At 40.3% G+C, this 18229-nt stretch overlaps 1 protein-coding gene across 1 annotated transcript; it reads right to left on the reverse strand.

Annotated features, from left to right (window-relative positions):
- Nucleotides 1-2441: 2441 nt before the first annotated feature.
- Nucleotides 2442-13291, reverse strand: LOC139458218 (shiftless antiviral inhibitor of ribosomal frameshifting protein homolog). Its single transcript, XM_071239605.1, has 7 exons — nucleotides 13163-13291; nucleotides 11576-11687; nucleotides 10660-10703; nucleotides 8924-9061; nucleotides 7874-7974; nucleotides 7161-7375; nucleotides 2442-6571 (listed from the first exon to the last, which is right to left on the reverse strand). The coding sequence occupies exons 1-7, from the start codon at nucleotides 13217-13219 to the stop codon at nucleotides 6321-6323; spliced, it is 918 nt and encodes a 305-aa protein (XP_071095706.1). The 5' UTR covers nucleotides 13220-13291; the 3' UTR covers nucleotides 2442-6320.
- Between the last annotated feature and the right edge of the window lie 4938 nt (nucleotides 13292-18229).

Here is an 18229-nt window from a genome sequence, read left to right on the forward strand (position 1 = left end):
CCCCGGATCTTCACGAGTATCGTAGGTTCGGGGTTTGGCCTACACATAATATGTGTCTGGTACTGATCTTGCTAAAACATAGTAACTCTTTGTCAGAATGAAACAGACATTTTCAGTATTTGGAGGTTAAATGGCGAAAATAACTAAAATTGTATTTAAAAGATTCCTGCATTCACCGATTACCGATATACCAGTGAAAGTAGTCTGGGTCTGCCTAACCATTTGTCGATTGTACATATATAAAAGGTGTCAGCTAGTAGGAGTAGTTGTGGTTGGGTTTGTTTTTGGGTTTGTTGTTTAACGCCGCACTCAGCAATATTCCAGCTATATGACGTAGGTCTGTAAATAATCGAGTCTGGAGCAGACAATCCAGTGATTGACGTCATGAGCATCGATCTACGCAATTGGGATACGGTGACATACATCAACCAAGTCAGCGAGCCTGACCACCCGTTCCCGTTAGTCTCTTACGACAAGAATAGTTGCCTCTTACGATAGGCATGGATCTTCACGGGTCAGTAGTTGTTGTTGTAGTAGTAGTAGTAGTAGTAGTAGTAGTAGTAGTGGTAGTGGTAGTGGTAGTGGTAGTAGTAGTAGTAGTAGTAGTAGTAGTAGTAGTAGTAGTTGCCTCTTACGACAGGCATGGATCTTCACGGGTCAGTAGTTGTTGTAGTAATAGTAGTAGTGAGTGAGTGAGTTTGGTTTTACGCCGCTTTTAGCAATATTCCAGCTATATGACGTAGGTCTGTAAATAATCGAGTCTGGAGCAGACAATCCAGTGATTGACGTCATGAGCATCGATCTACGCAATTGGGATACGGTGACATACATCAACCAAGTCAGCGAGCCTGACCACCCGTTCCCGTTAGTCTCTTACGACAAGAATAGTTGCCTCTTACGATAGGCATGGATCTTCACGGGTCAGTAGTTGTTGTTGTAGTAGTAGTAGTAGTAGTAGTAGTAGTAGTAGTGGTAGTGGTAGTGGTAGTGGTAGTAGTAGTAGTAGTAGTAGTAGTAGTAGTAGTAGTAGTAGTTGCCTCTTACGACAGGCATGGATCTTCACGGGTCAGTAGTTGTTGTAGTAATAGTAGTAGTGAGTGAGTGAGTTTGGTTTTACGCCGCTTTTAGCAATATTCCAGCAATATCACGGCGGAATAGTAGTAGTAGTAGTAGTAGTAGTAGTAGTAGTAGTAGTAGTAGTAGTAGTTGTAGTGGTAGTGGTAGTGGTAGTGGTAGTAGTAGTAGTTGTGGTAGTAGTAGTAGTAGTAGTAGTAGAGATTGTAGTGGTGGTGGTAATCTTGCACGACTTCATGTTAAGGGTCTCGGAGTTGTCTCCCTTACATCATCCAACCGGCACAGCAATTTCCCATATGAGAGCACAGGATAAAATACATGTACATATTTGGCTTCTCCGAGAGAAAGAAAGAACATATCCCCGCGGTGGAACGTACATGTCCCCAGTTCTTCATGCAATCCGACTAGTGAGGTCGGATTTGTCTGGTCCACACGTGATTATTTACAGGGGGAGTAGGGGCGCAGCGTGTGACTTTGTGGGACGTTTCGTGACTCTGAAGGTTGCTCACACCGTCAACCACTGGCTAGCCTGTAATTGGTCTAGCCACTAATAGCTACCCAACTGTAGGCTCTCTCAGCCATTTGCTTTCTGAAAGGATACCATACTTAATCTTCCACAGTTAAAGAATAGGAACATCGAAAAGGAACATGACTATTCTTTTCGCCAGTGTTTCGCAATGAAAATAATCTACGTCACATTACAGTTCTTCACTTTTCACAGATTCAAAGTTAAAGTTTAAAAAATCATTATTGTTGTTATTTTACTGTTAATGCTTTACATCAACTGTTTGTTGTTTTGTTTGGGAGGGGGGGGGGGGGTGTATAACGCCACACTCAGCAACATTCCAGCTATATGACGGAGGTCTGTAAATAATCGAGTCTGGACCAGACAATCCAGTGATTGACATCATGAGCATCGATCTAAGCAATTGGGATACGATGACATGCATCAACCAAGTCAGAAAGCCTGACCACCCAATCCCGTCAGTCGCCTCTTACGACAAGCATAGTCGCCTTTTACGGCAAGCTTGGGTAGCTTAAGACCAATTCTACCCCGGATCTTCATGGATCCACATCTGCTGTAAAATAAAATAATAACACTTAGATTCGTTCATGGCTTTAAACATCTTCCTGAGGCAAGGGAGTGTAAAAGTTCACATCAACTGTGGGAACTGGACTTCTACACTCCCGTGCATCGGGAAAATGTTTAAAAACATGAACAAATCTGAGTGTTATTTTTGGTCCAGACTGTGCACGGGCGCACCCGCTCAAGCGGTTCGATCGGAGTCCAAGTCTAAGGTTATCGGACGGAGAAACCACGTGCATTTTGTCCTTTGGTCCTGATGAGGGAAAACACAAAATGTCAGTAGCAATGACTTTTTTAATTTTATATATTCGTAATTACAAAACAGAAAGCATCACATAATAGATGCGTCCAGCAGTGAAAGTCATCATCTTCGTGTGTGCTAATGTGGTGCACAAATTATGCAAACAAATACTTAGATTTATACACAAACATATTGATCGTAAACATTTGTGAAGATAAAGCATGAGAAGGATATCTCTACGCTGATAAAACGTCACAAACAAGTAAACAAAACATTTAACGAGCCTAAAACATGGTCGAATATCATTTCGAATTTTATCAATATCACAAAAATAATATCAATACGAGAATATTACTTCCATGGAGTTTCAAAAGTAAAAATAAAAATAAATCATTTGATAGGTATTACTTAGAAGTTGACGAATGACAAAGTAGACACAATTAATGGATAACAACTCCTTTAATTACTGTTAAGGAGACGTTTCAGTAAAGATCCTACAACCGTGGTTAAGCAGTATAAGACAACAGTATAAGGATCTATACCGAAACGTCGCCTTAACAGTAATTAAAGAAGTTGTTATTCATAAATACTGTCCACTTTATAAAATAAATGAGTAAATAATAGCAAAAAAATTACAAGTCATGTCAAAACTTGTACAGGAAGTATGATAAACTGTTAGAAACAGCAATAAAACTATAAAACTATTGAAGTTATTGTTCTTGATTTTGAGGGCGCACAAGAAACCGCATCTCTGCAATGCTGCCTCCGCATGGTGCGCCGAAGGGGGGGGGGGGGGGGGGGGGGTAAGGAAGGTGTACACTGTATTCAAATATAAAAATAGTTTTCCACGCCATTCACATGTACAATCAACGTGAATGGATACATGTCTCTCATTTTACGTGTGCACAATACATCAGATGGTAGCAACGCTGTGACAACAAAATCAGGAACTGGCTGGTCTCGGGGAGGGGGTCATCCTTTTAGAAAATACCTTTTGTACCCCAGTGACCTAAAACGCCCATCAGAATTCCTTCTAGTTTTGTAAACACGCGTGAAACCCAACCACCCTTCATCCAACACTGCAAGTAGATAAACAGAACCCCCTCCCAGTCAAAGGTAAAATTTCAAAAATATAAGCCCTACCCCGCCAACCGTTAAATAATTAGGATCAGCCTTTGAGAAAATCTTATCTTAATAGTTTCTCATGGCATATGGCAATTCATTCAGTTCGTCCTCACCTATCACAGTACGTGTGTTTATTGAACAAAATGTAATGATATTATGCATTAATGGTACAACGCAGTGAATCAGTGATCAAAGACATTTCTTCAACACAACCTGTGTACCTTCTCTTCAGGATTCCTTCGCACAAGAACCAATGGCAACTCTATGCACACCATGCAAGTAGTGATCGCATGGTCATTGACGATTCAGTATATTGGCACAGTGAAATTATTTAGGAGTTATTAGCATATTTAAATATATCACATATTATGAATGTACAAAATACCATGTTGACCACACATCACGTGATCCTAATATCACGGGGAAAAAATAAGGTTGATACAATGCAGCCTTTGCGGATGCACGTTATGCAAATAAACTTTGTATGTACAGTCCCTTGTAAACATTGGCACGAACACTTATAACATTATACTTCAACTTTCAATAAAAACAAACGAAGCATTTACAATGTAAAGCAATGAAATGATATTAAACCCAATAATAAACAGAAGACATTTTCGTTAACAGAATAATCTTTAACGGAGAAATAAATCGGGAGTATATTGGAGCAATGATATGTGTACTATTCAAAACAAGTTAAACAGCACCGACTCCTTGATATTACTATCGTAAAGCTGTCATGGCCTTGAAGGAACTATAGAAATATAAAACAATCGAGTGTTCTTTAACTTCTTTTTTATAGTACTTCTTGCATGACAAGCAACCGTCCATTCCATGATCTTTAAAGTTAAGAGAGTTAAATATGTGTTCCAGAAAATGTTTGGAAGAATATTTTGGCCTCAGTCTCAGTCTCTATTGTACTGTGGTGTTCCCCAAGTATTGAGCTCCTCCTTCAGAGAAACACTGATGTGTTTTGAATCCGTAACAAAATATACTAACGAGCTCCCAACGTCCACGCTGACCCTCGCCCCTGACTATTAAATGGTTGGTCCTTGAGCGGCACTGTTTGGTGGGATACGGCACATTATCATACAAACAGAAAGAGAAGAACATTATTACATCAATTCCGCTGTGTGAGATATCAGCACTATATGAACATGACTTAATCACTAAATGCAGACGAATGTTTTTTATAAGATTAAATCAAACTTTTATACTTTTGTTACCTATCTATGTGATTTCACGCTAGATGTCTTTCCAAAATGAAGGCAAACATTACAAATATATGTGGTGACACATCCCGGTCAGAACTCTGCCTATACACGACTGGTTTATCACAGCTGAATTATATCAAATGATCACAAGCACACAATCATCTGAGGCACAACAGTAGATACATCAGGTACTATCAAATTGATATATCTAATGACTATTTGATATAACATAATCATATTGCAAACTTAAAGTCACTTATTAAATACAATAATGTCATCGTCATTATTTTGTACGAGTCATCATCAATACACTTATATGCTTTCATTATATTCATCCTAGAAAAACAGTCATACACTAGAAATCACGAAGCGAATACTACCTTAAGTCTATGTTAAAGCGAGGGTGATGCAAAAGTCGCTGAACTGACAGGACTTCCTGATACGGGACCCAAGGTGAAGAATTGAGAATAAAAAAACACGCCAATCAGTACAATCACTGGGCACACATCAATAATTCCGAGTTGGGTTACGTTATTCTATATATTACCCATTGTCGTTTCAGGAAGGAATATCTACAATTATGAATGATACGTCAACATTTATAGAAAAGTCAGTGTCATCCTATTGTGTGAGGGCATGTCCATTTTGCCCAAGTTTTTGATAGTGTAATATGCCGTAAAACCTTTGAAGTCACTCAAGCTTTAGCCATACGCACATATAGATTATGTGTTGGATTATGATGTTCTTATTCAATCTATCTACCCACGCGAACAGGAACATAAAATAAAAACGGCTGACGTTACATGTAGTTTGTAACACGTCCCTGGAGACAAATTCCGATATGGATCGCGTGGTCTGCTTGAGTCAACTGACGAATGTGTGCAATTAAAATAACACACATTTAACAACTTCGGGAAGTTATATAATCAGCATTCCATATAAGGCAGTATTACCTTGTAACCAGTATCACTCATATTTATGGCACATTATGCAGTATTAAAACGTGTTAGAAAAATAACTTTTCCTCGACCGCGAATGGAGAGAGACATTTGCGCGTCAAGGTCGCGATTTGGGAGACGTTATTTTTAGGTGTGCAACTGGTGGGGCAGGATACGCTCACCTGGTATCATTTCTATTTGATAGTGATTCCTAGACACATGCTCATCATATAGGCGGAATCGTACAGTCGCCTCTGTTGTTAACAGAGATTTTTTTATGAATAAGGAAAGGGCTTTGTCACTTTAGTTTAAACTGTAGCGATCAACCAAACGTCTTCTAGATCTCGATTGGGACTCGTTTGTTTTGAACTATCGTGAATGTGTACATATTTACCCACCACTGTAAGCCAATGATAACAATTCCACTTTGTTATCTATGAACAATCACCACATAACTGAAATATGATGCAATGTAATATCAAGAATTGAATATTGTTTGCGGGAACAAATTTTCATACAACCTATTCTGCATCTTAATGAAGACACGTTACAGGGAACGGTACAGTCTCTGGAACTGGTCTTTCATATTAGTTGAAATTAATTCAGACAGACCTATCTCAGTATATGTTTTGTTCAACGGGTCACTGGCCATCGTCCGCTGGGCCGCCATCGCTGTCTTCGTGATCACTTCCGGCTAAAGCCTCTTCGTCATCTTCTCGCACATCAACGAGACTTGAGACATATGTCCCGGCGTGCGAGACGAGATCGTCCTGCGTTAAGAAGGTTACGACTGTGGAGCCTGTGCTCCTGTGTGGCTGGCTTGGGTACAACACAACCTTACCCCCCGAGGCGCGTATTGAACGGGGATGACAGCAGCGTGGGTTGCGGTTACCTGTTTTGGACAACAATACATGTATGTAGCAAGCGAAACTGGGTACACATATGTATATAAATATATAAATACACTTTAAGGTAACAGGCAAACAAAGTAGTGGACTTGAATCCCGCTTGCTATTACATACAATTTGCTCATATAACATGTTAGTTGAATGCAAATAAATCGCGAAGCTATTTGCGTTTCTTTGTCGTGTTACTTTTGTTGAACTCTTATCACCAAATCATTCATTAGCATGCCTATAGCCTGTGTTTTAAACTGTATACATGATATTGTTATGCCCAAATGTGTTCGATGAAATGTGTTTTTAAGTATGACTTTGCATTCATAGCTCAATTGTAAATATATCAACTGGTTCTCGTCGTTACATGGCTTGAATAATGCCAATGCGACATTAAATTTTAACTCACTCACTCATTAACATTTATTCGTTTATGTCTCTTTTGTATGCTTCCGAAAAGCTACCCTCCCCGATTTTGATGGCCAATGACCGTTAACTATACTGACACAGAAAGTTACTACACGTAAATCCATATCATACATTGTCTGAGGTGAATGTCAAGGTAATCAGCGTTGACCTCCTCACCTCTGCCCCTGCCTCCCCATCCCCGTCCTCGACCCCCTCCTCCGAAGCCCCCTCTTCCCAACATCCCGGCGTTATAACAGTTGGCCCCGTTGCACGCGTGGTCTGTGGAGCGACGTTGTCGGTTGCTTTTACGAGGGGGCTGAATTTTCAGAGGAAAACTCATCCTTTGACACTTGAAGCAGGGACTGCCAGTCTCGCCCATTTGGCCGAACCCACTGAAATAGAATGGTAACTATGGCAACAGCGGGAACTGTAAAAAGATTGCAACATCACTGACGACAGTAGCTAACGCTTATAGTACATGGTTACGTAACAGTATAACCAAAAACCTCGTATTTCAATTAGATACATCTTGGTTGTCAAAGCCGTTTCGTCAGAGTGAGTGAGTGAGTGAATGTTATCAGTCACATTTCAGCTGTATAACGGCGGGCTGTTAATAATCCAGACTTTTCTGGCAAACCAGTGGTGGACTGTATGAGCAACGACCGAGGTAAGATGATACGTTATCAGTTGAGCTCCACATCGTGACCACCCCAAATCGTCACCAGTCGGGTCTTATGACAAGCAGGGCGTACTGGGGATCAACTCAGAACCCACGTATGGTTATGTTTCATCTGAGTTTAAATATCAATACGGATGAGCCATACACAGGCAACTGTTACAATCATATATTTCCTTTACACTTCAGAATGTAACCAATGGGACAAACTCACCCGAATTCGTTCCCGCAGGGACATTTGAACTCCGCCCATCCCCACTCATGGCCCCTTGGGACTGGGTCGTATTTGACTTTACACTTCTTGCATGAGCTCACCTGCAAGATCCAGAGTTAGTGAGTCTACCTTTAGTGAACCGGTAGGAAAAGAAATACGGTACACGCGGTCATAGTTTTATTTACACACACTTTCATTAAAATCCGATATATAACGCAGGATCGACAAACCGCTCTGCATCAAGCTTTGACAAATCTTCCACAGGTCACGTTTGGTCAATCTACTGTAAGATGAGTGAGTTTAATAGTAAATCAGATGTCAGATGACAATTAGGCAGCCGCTTCAGATAAGTACAACAGAAAACCAATACAAAACAGAAAAAAATACAGTCTATAGTGCATCCTTTTGGTGAAGATGGAATGGCGTTCAGAACATCGACATGTTTTAAGTTTGTTTGATTATTCTCAATTTGTTAAAATTGGCTTTCGAGATACAGAAAATGCCATATGCTCATCCGAATGCTTCGCTGGCTCGTATCGAGAATTTACAAGCATTCACACTGATTGGTTGATAAGAAAGTTTCATTGGGAACGTAAAATCATAAATGACCAATAGTAGACGTCTATACTGACGTTAGCAGTTATCGATAATACGTCCAATAACAGTTTATAATAATCACACAGTGAGAGAATATTATCCGCGCTGCAGTCAACAATATTCCTGCTACATCACGGCGGCCGAGTAGACTCCGTGGGCAGTGCCCTCGTCTCGTGGGACGTTGACACGCAGGCAACCAAGTCTCCGAGCTTCACCATCCAACAGTCGCCTTTAACGGCAAGCAATAGAGCACTGGGAACCTCTTCTGTCCGGGGTTACCAAGCGACCCAGAGATGTTAACTCGGGCAGAGGAACGTCATTATATATGTTCACACTTCGGCCTGTAATGTTATTGTTAAAGGACAGAATTTCGGATATAACGAGTTGACATTAATGTCCCAGTAGTTCATTACATCTTGAGTTGACTAAAGTACTTTTGCGGAGGTTACTGACCTCCTTCCTCGACGGCACTTTCTGCCACCAGAAATTGTCACACGGACCACACCCAAACTGGCGGACTGTACAGGGGAGGCCACTCCGCAGGTGCTTGTTGATGATGGTAGTGTCTTTCTGTAGTTCTTGCACTAGGGTCTGGCGTATATAACATAGATTAATAGTCAAACCAACGCTAAAAGTAGCAGTCCAATCAAATCACGCTCATTAGCGAGACAAACCAAGGGAGATAACTGATGGGGGAGATACGGAGACGGTGACGTCACTTCCCAAAAGGAATTACAGCAGCAGATGGGTCCAGGATAACTACCATAACAGTACTTGTTTGTTTGTTTGTTGTGTAACGCCGCACTCAGCTATATGACTGCGGTCTGTAAATAATACATTCTGGACCAAACAATCCAGTGATTAATATAATGAGCATCGATCCACGTAATTGGGATCGATGACATGCATCAACCAAGTCAGCATAACAGAATATAGATATAATACACAAGTTAACGATGATAGTGATAAACTATAAAACATGGTAAACGATATAAACTGATGACAACAAAAACTCCTCCCATCGGCTGCGAATTGAGATCGGTCGATATATTAAGGAAATTAGAGAACAGAGACTGTGTTTGATTTGTAACCAGAATTTTATTGAGGACGAATATCATTTTGTGCTTATATGCAATGCTTATAGTGATTTAAGAGCTGAATATATTCCTCCAAAATATTTTACAACCCCTTCTAAAAATAAATTTAATGCTCTTATGTCATCCACTAACTTTAAAATCATACGAAATCTACCAGTCTACGTTTAAAAGCTTTTCGACTTCGTTCATTGCATACAGTCTAAATATTTAATTGTATATATGCATGTGTATGTGTATGAATGCGTATGGATATATATGTAAAATAGTGGTAATTCTTTTTTCTCCCTCTCTTTGTTAATAGTTCTGTGTAATAGGCCTACGGCCTAACACTTTTTGTGAATAAACAGTATCTATTAAACAAAACACGTGTCTTTTATTCTTGGACAGCATCCTTTTGTAGGCGTTATTATGTTGTCAGGCTCGCGCCCGTGACGTGTGTTTTCTGTAAACCGTTTTCCTTTATCTACACGATACGCTTTAGTGACTGCCATTCCCACATCGATATCTATACTTTGGGGATTTTCTTTTCACTGAAAATATTAACATTGTCGGCAGAACAAAAGGAGGATGCAAACAATATCATGTTCATATTATTTCATATATTTGGAGTAGATAATAGAAATAGGAAGTCTGTTATGGAGCATAGACATCACAGAAAATTCTTAATTCGGTGACAATATTCTGATTTTGATTTCCAGTACCAAATCGTAGTCTGTCTCACAGTCCCTGAACCGTTCTATTTCCTCTTCCGCCCAGGCCCTACTGCAATGCTACATCCCTAAATACAGCAAGTCTAGATTTTCCACAGGTTCGGATTTCGAATCTCCAATCTCACCGGGGCTCCTTTTCAATTTAAATGTAGTTGCTTCTATCAAAATCATCTATTTTCAGAGAAACTTGGTTTTAGTAGAACCAAATCATTGCTGGTTAATTTCACAAAAGATATACGTGGCTAGTTGAGTTTGTCCCTTTGTGTTCTGCTCCTTCATAACAACTAACCCCCGTGTTCTGAACTGTCAGGAGGGGCCTGCGACCCCAGCTGCTCGGATGAATAGTGATGCGTGAAGAGTACAGAGTAGATGGATGACTGACCTGATCTCTGTCATGTATAAACTTCCGAATCTGCTCAGGAGACCCTGGAAGATAAATACACTGATGAATCCGCAGAATGTCATTACTGCTGACACGACAAAACAATTGTGTGCGGGTGGGTTTATGTCAGTGTGTGTGTTTGTGTGTGTGTGTTTGTGTGTGTGTGTGTGTGTGTGTGTGTGTGTGTGTCCGTGTGTGTGTGTGTGTGTGTGTGTGTGTGTGCGGTCGACTACACCTCCATTTTTCACCATTCACTGTCCCTCCACAGTCTCACCCCCCTTTTTCGTAATCATGGCTCGCCTCTGGGCAAAATTATGTTTTTCCACCGACTGAACTGTAACAGCAAACGACCTGTTATAGAACAAACTACAGTCTGTATATCCTAGTACATCAGGAACATTAATGAACAGTTTACTTATATAATTGAAGGAAGCGTCTTGAAAATCTCACCTACCGCCCGTGAAGATCGCGTGGGAAACATCACACGTCACTTCCCAGTTAGTGCGTGTGTTTTGTGTATTTGTTGCTAAACGCTGACTCAATATTTCTGCTTTATGACGGCGGAAATAATCTAGTATGGACAAGACAATCCAGTGATAGACAACATAAGCATCGATCTACACAATTGGGATACGATGATATACGATGAGTCTGATCACCCGATCCGTTAGTCGCCAATTACAAGCATGGGTTGCTGAAGCCCTATTCTACACCGGATCTTTTTGGAGGATGGGGACGGTGGTTAGGTATTTGAGGATTTTGTTAACACAAATTCACGCCCCGATTCCGTTAGTCGCCTCTTCCCTGAGCATGGATTGCTGACCAATTCTTACCCGATCTTCAGGGGTAGGTAGTGTGTGTCTCAACAGCGGGCGACGTTACATGTGTCAATCTGCGACAGGTCGACAAATCTCACCTCTCATGATGAAGTCGACTGCAGCGCTGATGTCTCCCTTCTTGTCGAGGATGACGGCGACAGCCTCCTTCTCACTGAAGCGACCGCGGAACAATTCTTGAAGTTGCCGTGCCTTGAATACATAACGGACTCTGGTCAACACACGTATTCCCTTAGCTTCAGACTCCTCACAGCTCAGCATAGAGTTGAACAACTTAGTGAGGATACGATATATGGATGAAACAACTTCTTTATTACAATTTTCAAGTTGTTCATCCATACTTACATCCTTACTTAGTACTCCAACTTCTAAATGCCTCTCAAAGAAGTTGAATAACTTAGTTAATAAATATGGCACCAAACAATGTTGCTTGATCATCACAGGTGTATAACCAGCTTCAGCTGCTCAATAGAAGTTGACTCTGACAATTAATACATTTCAAAGGCTAATATTCAGTATTGGTAAACCTTTCGTGTTATGAAATAATCAGAAATATTAGTCTGACCTCGAGTTGGTAAGTTGTGGAAATGAATTAAAAAAATATAACAAAAACTTTTTTTTTAAATCTACTTCATAAATATTGATCAAGAAAGTATATAAATAAAATCAATTAATACATTCATTGGATCGGAAAACATGTTAAAACATTTCAAACGCTAATATTTAGTACGGGTAAACCTGTTAACGTTGTGTTATGAAATATTAGACCACCAGCCGGTAAGGTGTGGAAATATATAAAAAATATAGTAATTTTTTCTCTTAAATCTACTTCATAAACATGGATCAAGAAAGAATATTAATAAAACCAATAAATATATATTTATCTGAAAACATGTTTGGCTACATTAAGAAAAGGAACATTCATTTTGTATATGAAAATCTTTAAGATACTTATTCAAAAAAAAAATCACTAGAACGTAACGGGTTGGGTTTATTAGACCCTCAGAAAGTCAACATTACTGCTTTCTCAAGTCCATCTTATTGGCAACCACAGCGACAGTGACGTGAGCATGTTGTAAAGCTATTAATGTCATTTTACCACGTTACAGTTAAAATATTGATTTACAGCGACCCAACTGCACACAAGACCTAGATCTGTGACAACGGCTGGTAAATACACATATCGTGTATTGAAACTTGATCCACATATCGCAACCAGTAATTACGTAGTACTTGACACTTGTAGCTAGCTATACCACCGCGTCGCTGTATAACGGGGTAGGGGCGTCGCGTCATGACAGTGTTATAACAAGGGTTGTGCAGTGATATGCAGTTAAGTGGGAGATATGGCATTGCGGATTACACATGTCTGATGACATGCCTGGCGAGGTCAAACGCAGCAACCACGTGACAGAGGTCAAACATGGAGATATGTACAATATAGGGGCGAGGCATTGCATAGGCACAGTCAGCAAATCTTCATGTCTATTTTCAGTAAAAACAAGAACACACAAGCCTCGTCGCTGTCTGGTGGATTAATACAACAGTCGGCTATAAATACCTGGCTTATCTTAGCGATCGTTGTTACTGTCTTTTATCGGGTGTGTTCTACAGGGTGCGAGGACTCTGAATGGCGGTGCAAGGGTATAGAGGGTAACACATGATACCTTTTTGTCGTTTTCCTGGCTGCAAGATCCGTCGGCAGGAACGGCCGCCGCTGCCATGCTGTCGTCAGTGTTGAAGGTTGGCGATAGCAGTTCTTGTTTCCCTCGCTACAGCTATCTGCTTTCGGTTTACACAACTCGCAGAATGACATTAGGGTCACTTCCGGGTTTCCCCGAAACGTGCTGACGTCAACTTGGCGGGAGATTTAACGCGTTGACAGCCTGGGAAAACACAAGTTGATAAATACCTGTAGGCTCGCGATTCAGAAGACTGAGTTATATCTTGCCTTATGAGGATAAAGGTATATATCAGGTTGTAATTCAACTTACAATATCCAAAATTTGCACAGGTTCAATCATTTAAAATAAGGGTTTATGAGGGTGCTGCTACCTATGCCTCACTCCCCCCCCCCCCCCCCCCCCACCCCCACCCCCCCCATCCCCCAACCCACCACACACGCACGCACGCACAATCTAGAATAATCCAGGATTCTAGTTCCCGTTCATTGAGCATCGCCCCAAGATTTAAACTCTATTTTGTAGATATGTATTTTTAAATTACAACACTGTTTTTTTAAACCAAGTTACTTCAACCCCCATTTACTAAACCCTGGCCCGCGTCTGATGAGGAAGAACTGTATGTTGGAGTACCGAACACTGGTAGGGAATACTGTCCTGTACGTTGTGCTACTACAGTAACTCGGCCCTGTCGAGATCCGGTTCTAACAGGAGGCTTGCACTAAACTGCCTTTAAGAAGGCGGCAAAATTGGCATGTGGTCAGGGTCGATGACTGTTTGAATGCGTGTCATCGTTCCCCGACATTGCTCATATTAACTACTCTCTGGTCTAGACTCGGTTATTTATAATCTCACTTACACTCCCAGAGTATATATGTAATAAATCAACCACCTCCATTCCATCCCACGCTCTCAAACATCTCACCTCACTGGCCTATACCCATCCCATTCAGGGGCGCTTGGGTAGCCTAGAGGTTAAAGCGTTCGCTCGTCGCGCCGGCTTCGATTCCCGACATGGGTACAATGTGTGAAGCCTATTTCTGGTGTCCCCCGCCGTGATATTGCTGGAATGTTGCTAAAAGCGGCGTAAAACCATACTCACTCACTCACTCACTCCCACCCCATTCTCAGTTCTAGTAAGACTTGAGTGTTGCTTACTCCTCGAGTGTCCCCTTATATATTGTGTGTATTGAGCTTAAACACAGCTTTATTTTCAGAGACTTAGCCTAGATTATTCACAGACCGCCGTCATATAGCTGGGCGATTTCTGATTGTGGCGTTAAAAACCCCAATAAACATGGTTGTGTTAGCGCTTGACTTTTTCTATTTTCTTAATGTTTTATCAAACATTTATATGACGCTCAAAAGGACATACCACCATCGAAGACCCGGGGTATAATAGGTCTTCAGCAACCACTCTTGCTGTAAAAGGCGATTATGCTTGTCGTAAGAGGCGACTAACGGGATCGGGTGGTCAGATTTCCTGACTTGATTAATGCATGTCATCGTATCCCATTTGCGTGGAGGGTTGCTCACGATATTACTCAGTTGATTGTCTGGTCTAGACTCGATTATTTACAGACCGCCGTCATATAGCTGGAATATTGCTAGGAGTCCGGCGTTTAACAACAACAGCAACAACAAAACATGACATAAATGTACATATATCAGAGCTTCGGCGTAACATACGCACTCAATCACCATGAACCAGTTTATTTTGAGATGCTTGTGCACACATACGCTTGGCGAAATTACCATAACACTCTGTACGCCAACAGCTTTCGTACAAGAATGTTTTTACAAATCTTTTTGTTTCTTTGCTTTTTGTTACCGTCTGAATGCAGGCATCACGTATACATGAACTCCACTGCAGTGAATAATGCATCGATCCCGCTTTTTGTAACTTAGACACAGATCTGTTTTGAGGTTATGCGACATATAACACACTCACGGCAGCGTGCGAACATCCATCAACTGTAAGGTTATGGAACACTATTCCTGCATCAGGTAGAAATTGTATATCTATATCCCAATTCAAAACATACGTACAAAAAGAGCAAGTCATTGCACCTCTATATTTTTCCTATGGTGTTACAAAGGTGAATAGTTATCATACTCGATTAAGATACATGAAAAGCCAGTTAAATTACGATTTACACAGAATAGAGATAAAATGCGATCCAATATGTCAATGTGGTAATCCATGTGAAAACGAATATCATTATTTATTAAAGTGTCCATTGTACGTCCACCAAAGAAAAACTATGTTAATAATAATTCGGGACATTTTACAGAACGCCGTGAACAAAAATGTGAAATTAGATTTAAGTTTGATGTTAAACGGAAATGAATGTTTGTCCATTATCGAAAATCAACACATCTTTAAAAGCAGTGCAAATGTTTATAAGTCATACAAAGAGATTTGGGTAACACTTTAATGTACATATACTAGTCTCTCTCTTGTACATTTCTTGTTATCATTACACTCATCTTCTTTTCTGTTTTCCCTGTATATGATTTACTGTACAAGCTTTGTAAATACCATGGAGAGGGAGCCCTAAGTTGGATAACTTGTTCCCAATCCATTTTAATCTGAGTAAAATATGTTTAAATAACAAAAAATGCGAACACATGCTAATAAGAAGATGCCTGAAACAGCAAGAAGTAGAAACATTTTCGAGAGTCGAGTCATCAGTTCAGAAAAACCAACAGACTGGCCCCCAGAGTGTGACAATATGTTTAAAACCCAAAGAAAACTATCCCTACCCAATGTGAATTGTAACATGAGAGAATACACTCAATCGCTGTACCATTAAACATTCCGGGAAGCACGCAACCAAAATGTTATATGACATTGTCGTGATGCAAGTATACACCACTCATATGTCTTCCGTGCGCTTTGTATATATTGTTTCATCTACATCTATGAATGTGCGAAATACGCATCAGTCGGAAAGCGCACGTTAAATCTCCAAAGTAAGTAAGTAAGTCTATGAATATACTTGCACCACACCTGACATGAACTATTTGTATCCCAAATCCGCTTTCTTCTTTTTAACCCCATTACTGAACAATTGAGTCGATGTGGACAATCAATGAAATGGAGACCACGAGTATGTCCTGTAAACCGACCAGGATACCATTGTGCAAAACCTTAGCGCTACGACTGTCGTAAGTCTATGTTAAAGTGCGGGAGTTACGATCACCTTAGCGCTAAGATCGCTTTGTACAACAGCACCCTGGTGTATATTGACGAACTGTACTTTCTGCATAACAACCAACTACTTATAGCATTTCATAGTCTTTATTTCATTATTCAATACAATCAATGACATGAGAATTAAGTACAAGTATATGACATTCAACCATGACGGAATCCACATATGCAGATATAGTTACATCACCTCGAGCAATATACACTGGAAGCACCTGCGATGGTGATTGTTGATATCGTGCTGTGGGTGATAATGATGTCAATAGAGGCGATGACATGTGAAATGTATGGCGCAATGGATTACCTCGGGCTGTCAATCAAATAAATCCTTATCTCGCGTCGTGTAACGACATCCCAAGGTTAAGGCGATGTTCTCTGATAGGGTCTGTGGAATGTTTTCAAACTATGCACAGCTGTTTTGAAACAGGGTTTAAATACGAGTCACTGACCCCTTCTGCCCGAGGCCATTAAACAAAAATAAAAATGTACAATGCATGAAACAGAATTAATACACAGAAAATAAATAAATAGTTAAATAAATGCGCCGTGTTGATACATATATGAAGTATATGACAGTAACCAAGTGTGTCTAACATTGCAGTCATGTCTCCACAAACAAAACATCACCATACACACAAAACAAAATATCATGTGTTTTTGACACAATTATGCAGTCGTTTCATATAGATACAATTATAAATGTAGAGCAAATAATAGACAACTAACAATGTAATAAAACCATAGACCACATTAAGCATTGTGTGTATATGGATACGTTTAAAGAATGAAAACAACACCTTTCAAGAGATATCGTGAATCTACCGGTTTTCTCATCATGTCTACACTTGTTTCTATGTCAAATTCAAAACAGTTTAGAAACAGAGAAAAACATATTTTTTTTAGATTTCCATTAAACTATTGAACACAGTTTTTTCCCAAGAAGAACATGGTAAATACTTCTATGATATAAATTTCAATTAAAGTAATTTATTGATATATTAACTGTGAAGTAAAATGGATTTCAAAAGTTTTGAACATGAATTTGACAAAGTATTTAATGGCAATAAGATGAGATGATCGTATGGATGACAGGTGGAAGTTGCCTATATTTCATCAGTAACTATTACCGTTTAGGCTAAATTATATGTGAATGTTAGCAGTCCAATACGAATATAACAAGGTTTTTTATGCTTGCTTGATTGAAATGTTCATCCAAAAGCTAGAACCCCCAATACAGCATGCTTGAACTGTCTTCGATCCAACGCGATATTTGGTTTCCCCTTTGTGATACTGATGTATTTTTGTAACGTGAAGACCTCACTCACTCACTCACTCACTCACTCAGCCCACCCGTACGCATAGCCTGTCCTGACTATGCCAGGATCACGGATAACACTTTAGACCTGTTTCGTCTACTACTACAACTTAAAACAGATGGCATGGTGACTGCAATATGTTTATGAGGTCAAATCCGTGCCATTTTCAGAAAACTACATTGAAATCCCGTAATTTCCGAATTTACCAAACGATTGCTACGGTGTAACGTCCTTCACATACATGTTCTTGTTTCTAACAATGCTCGTCCGAAAGTGTTATGTCCGGACCATGGCGTTTCAAGTTGACGTGGGGCGGTCGGGTAGCCTAGTGGTTAAAGCGTCCGCTCGTCATGCCGAAGACCCGGGTTCGATTCCTGGCATGGGCACAATGTGTGAAGCCCATTTCTGGTGTCCCACGCCGTGATATTGCTGGAATATTGCTAAAATCGGCGTAAATCCATACTCACTCACTCAAGCTGTCGTTGTTTTAGACTATAGGGTGGCTTCCTAAAGACTCGAAGC

The sequence above is a fragment of the Haliotis cracherodii genome, unplaced genomic scaffold (assembly GCF_022045235.1).
Source record: "Haliotis cracherodii isolate W230 unplaced genomic scaffold, xgHalCrac1.p SCAF_1, whole genome shotgun sequence".
In the NCBI taxonomy this organism is placed as follows: Eukaryota; Metazoa; Mollusca; class Gastropoda; order Lepetellida; family Haliotidae; genus Haliotis; species Haliotis cracherodii.

Coding starts and splice junctions, on each gene's coding strand:
- LOC139458218 (XM_071239605.1), bottom strand. CDS start 13,219: ATGGCAGCGGCGGCCGTTCCTGCCGACGGATCTTGCAGCCAGGAAAAC. Junction 7,975..8,923: donor AAGTGCCGTCGAGGAAGGAG/GTCAGTAACCTC, acceptor TGGATCTTGCAG/GTGAGCTCATGCAAGAAGTG. Junction 7,376..7,873: donor CCCTGCGGGAACGAATTCGG/GTGAGTTTGTCC, acceptor ATTCTATTTCAG/TGGGTTCGGCCAAATGGGCG.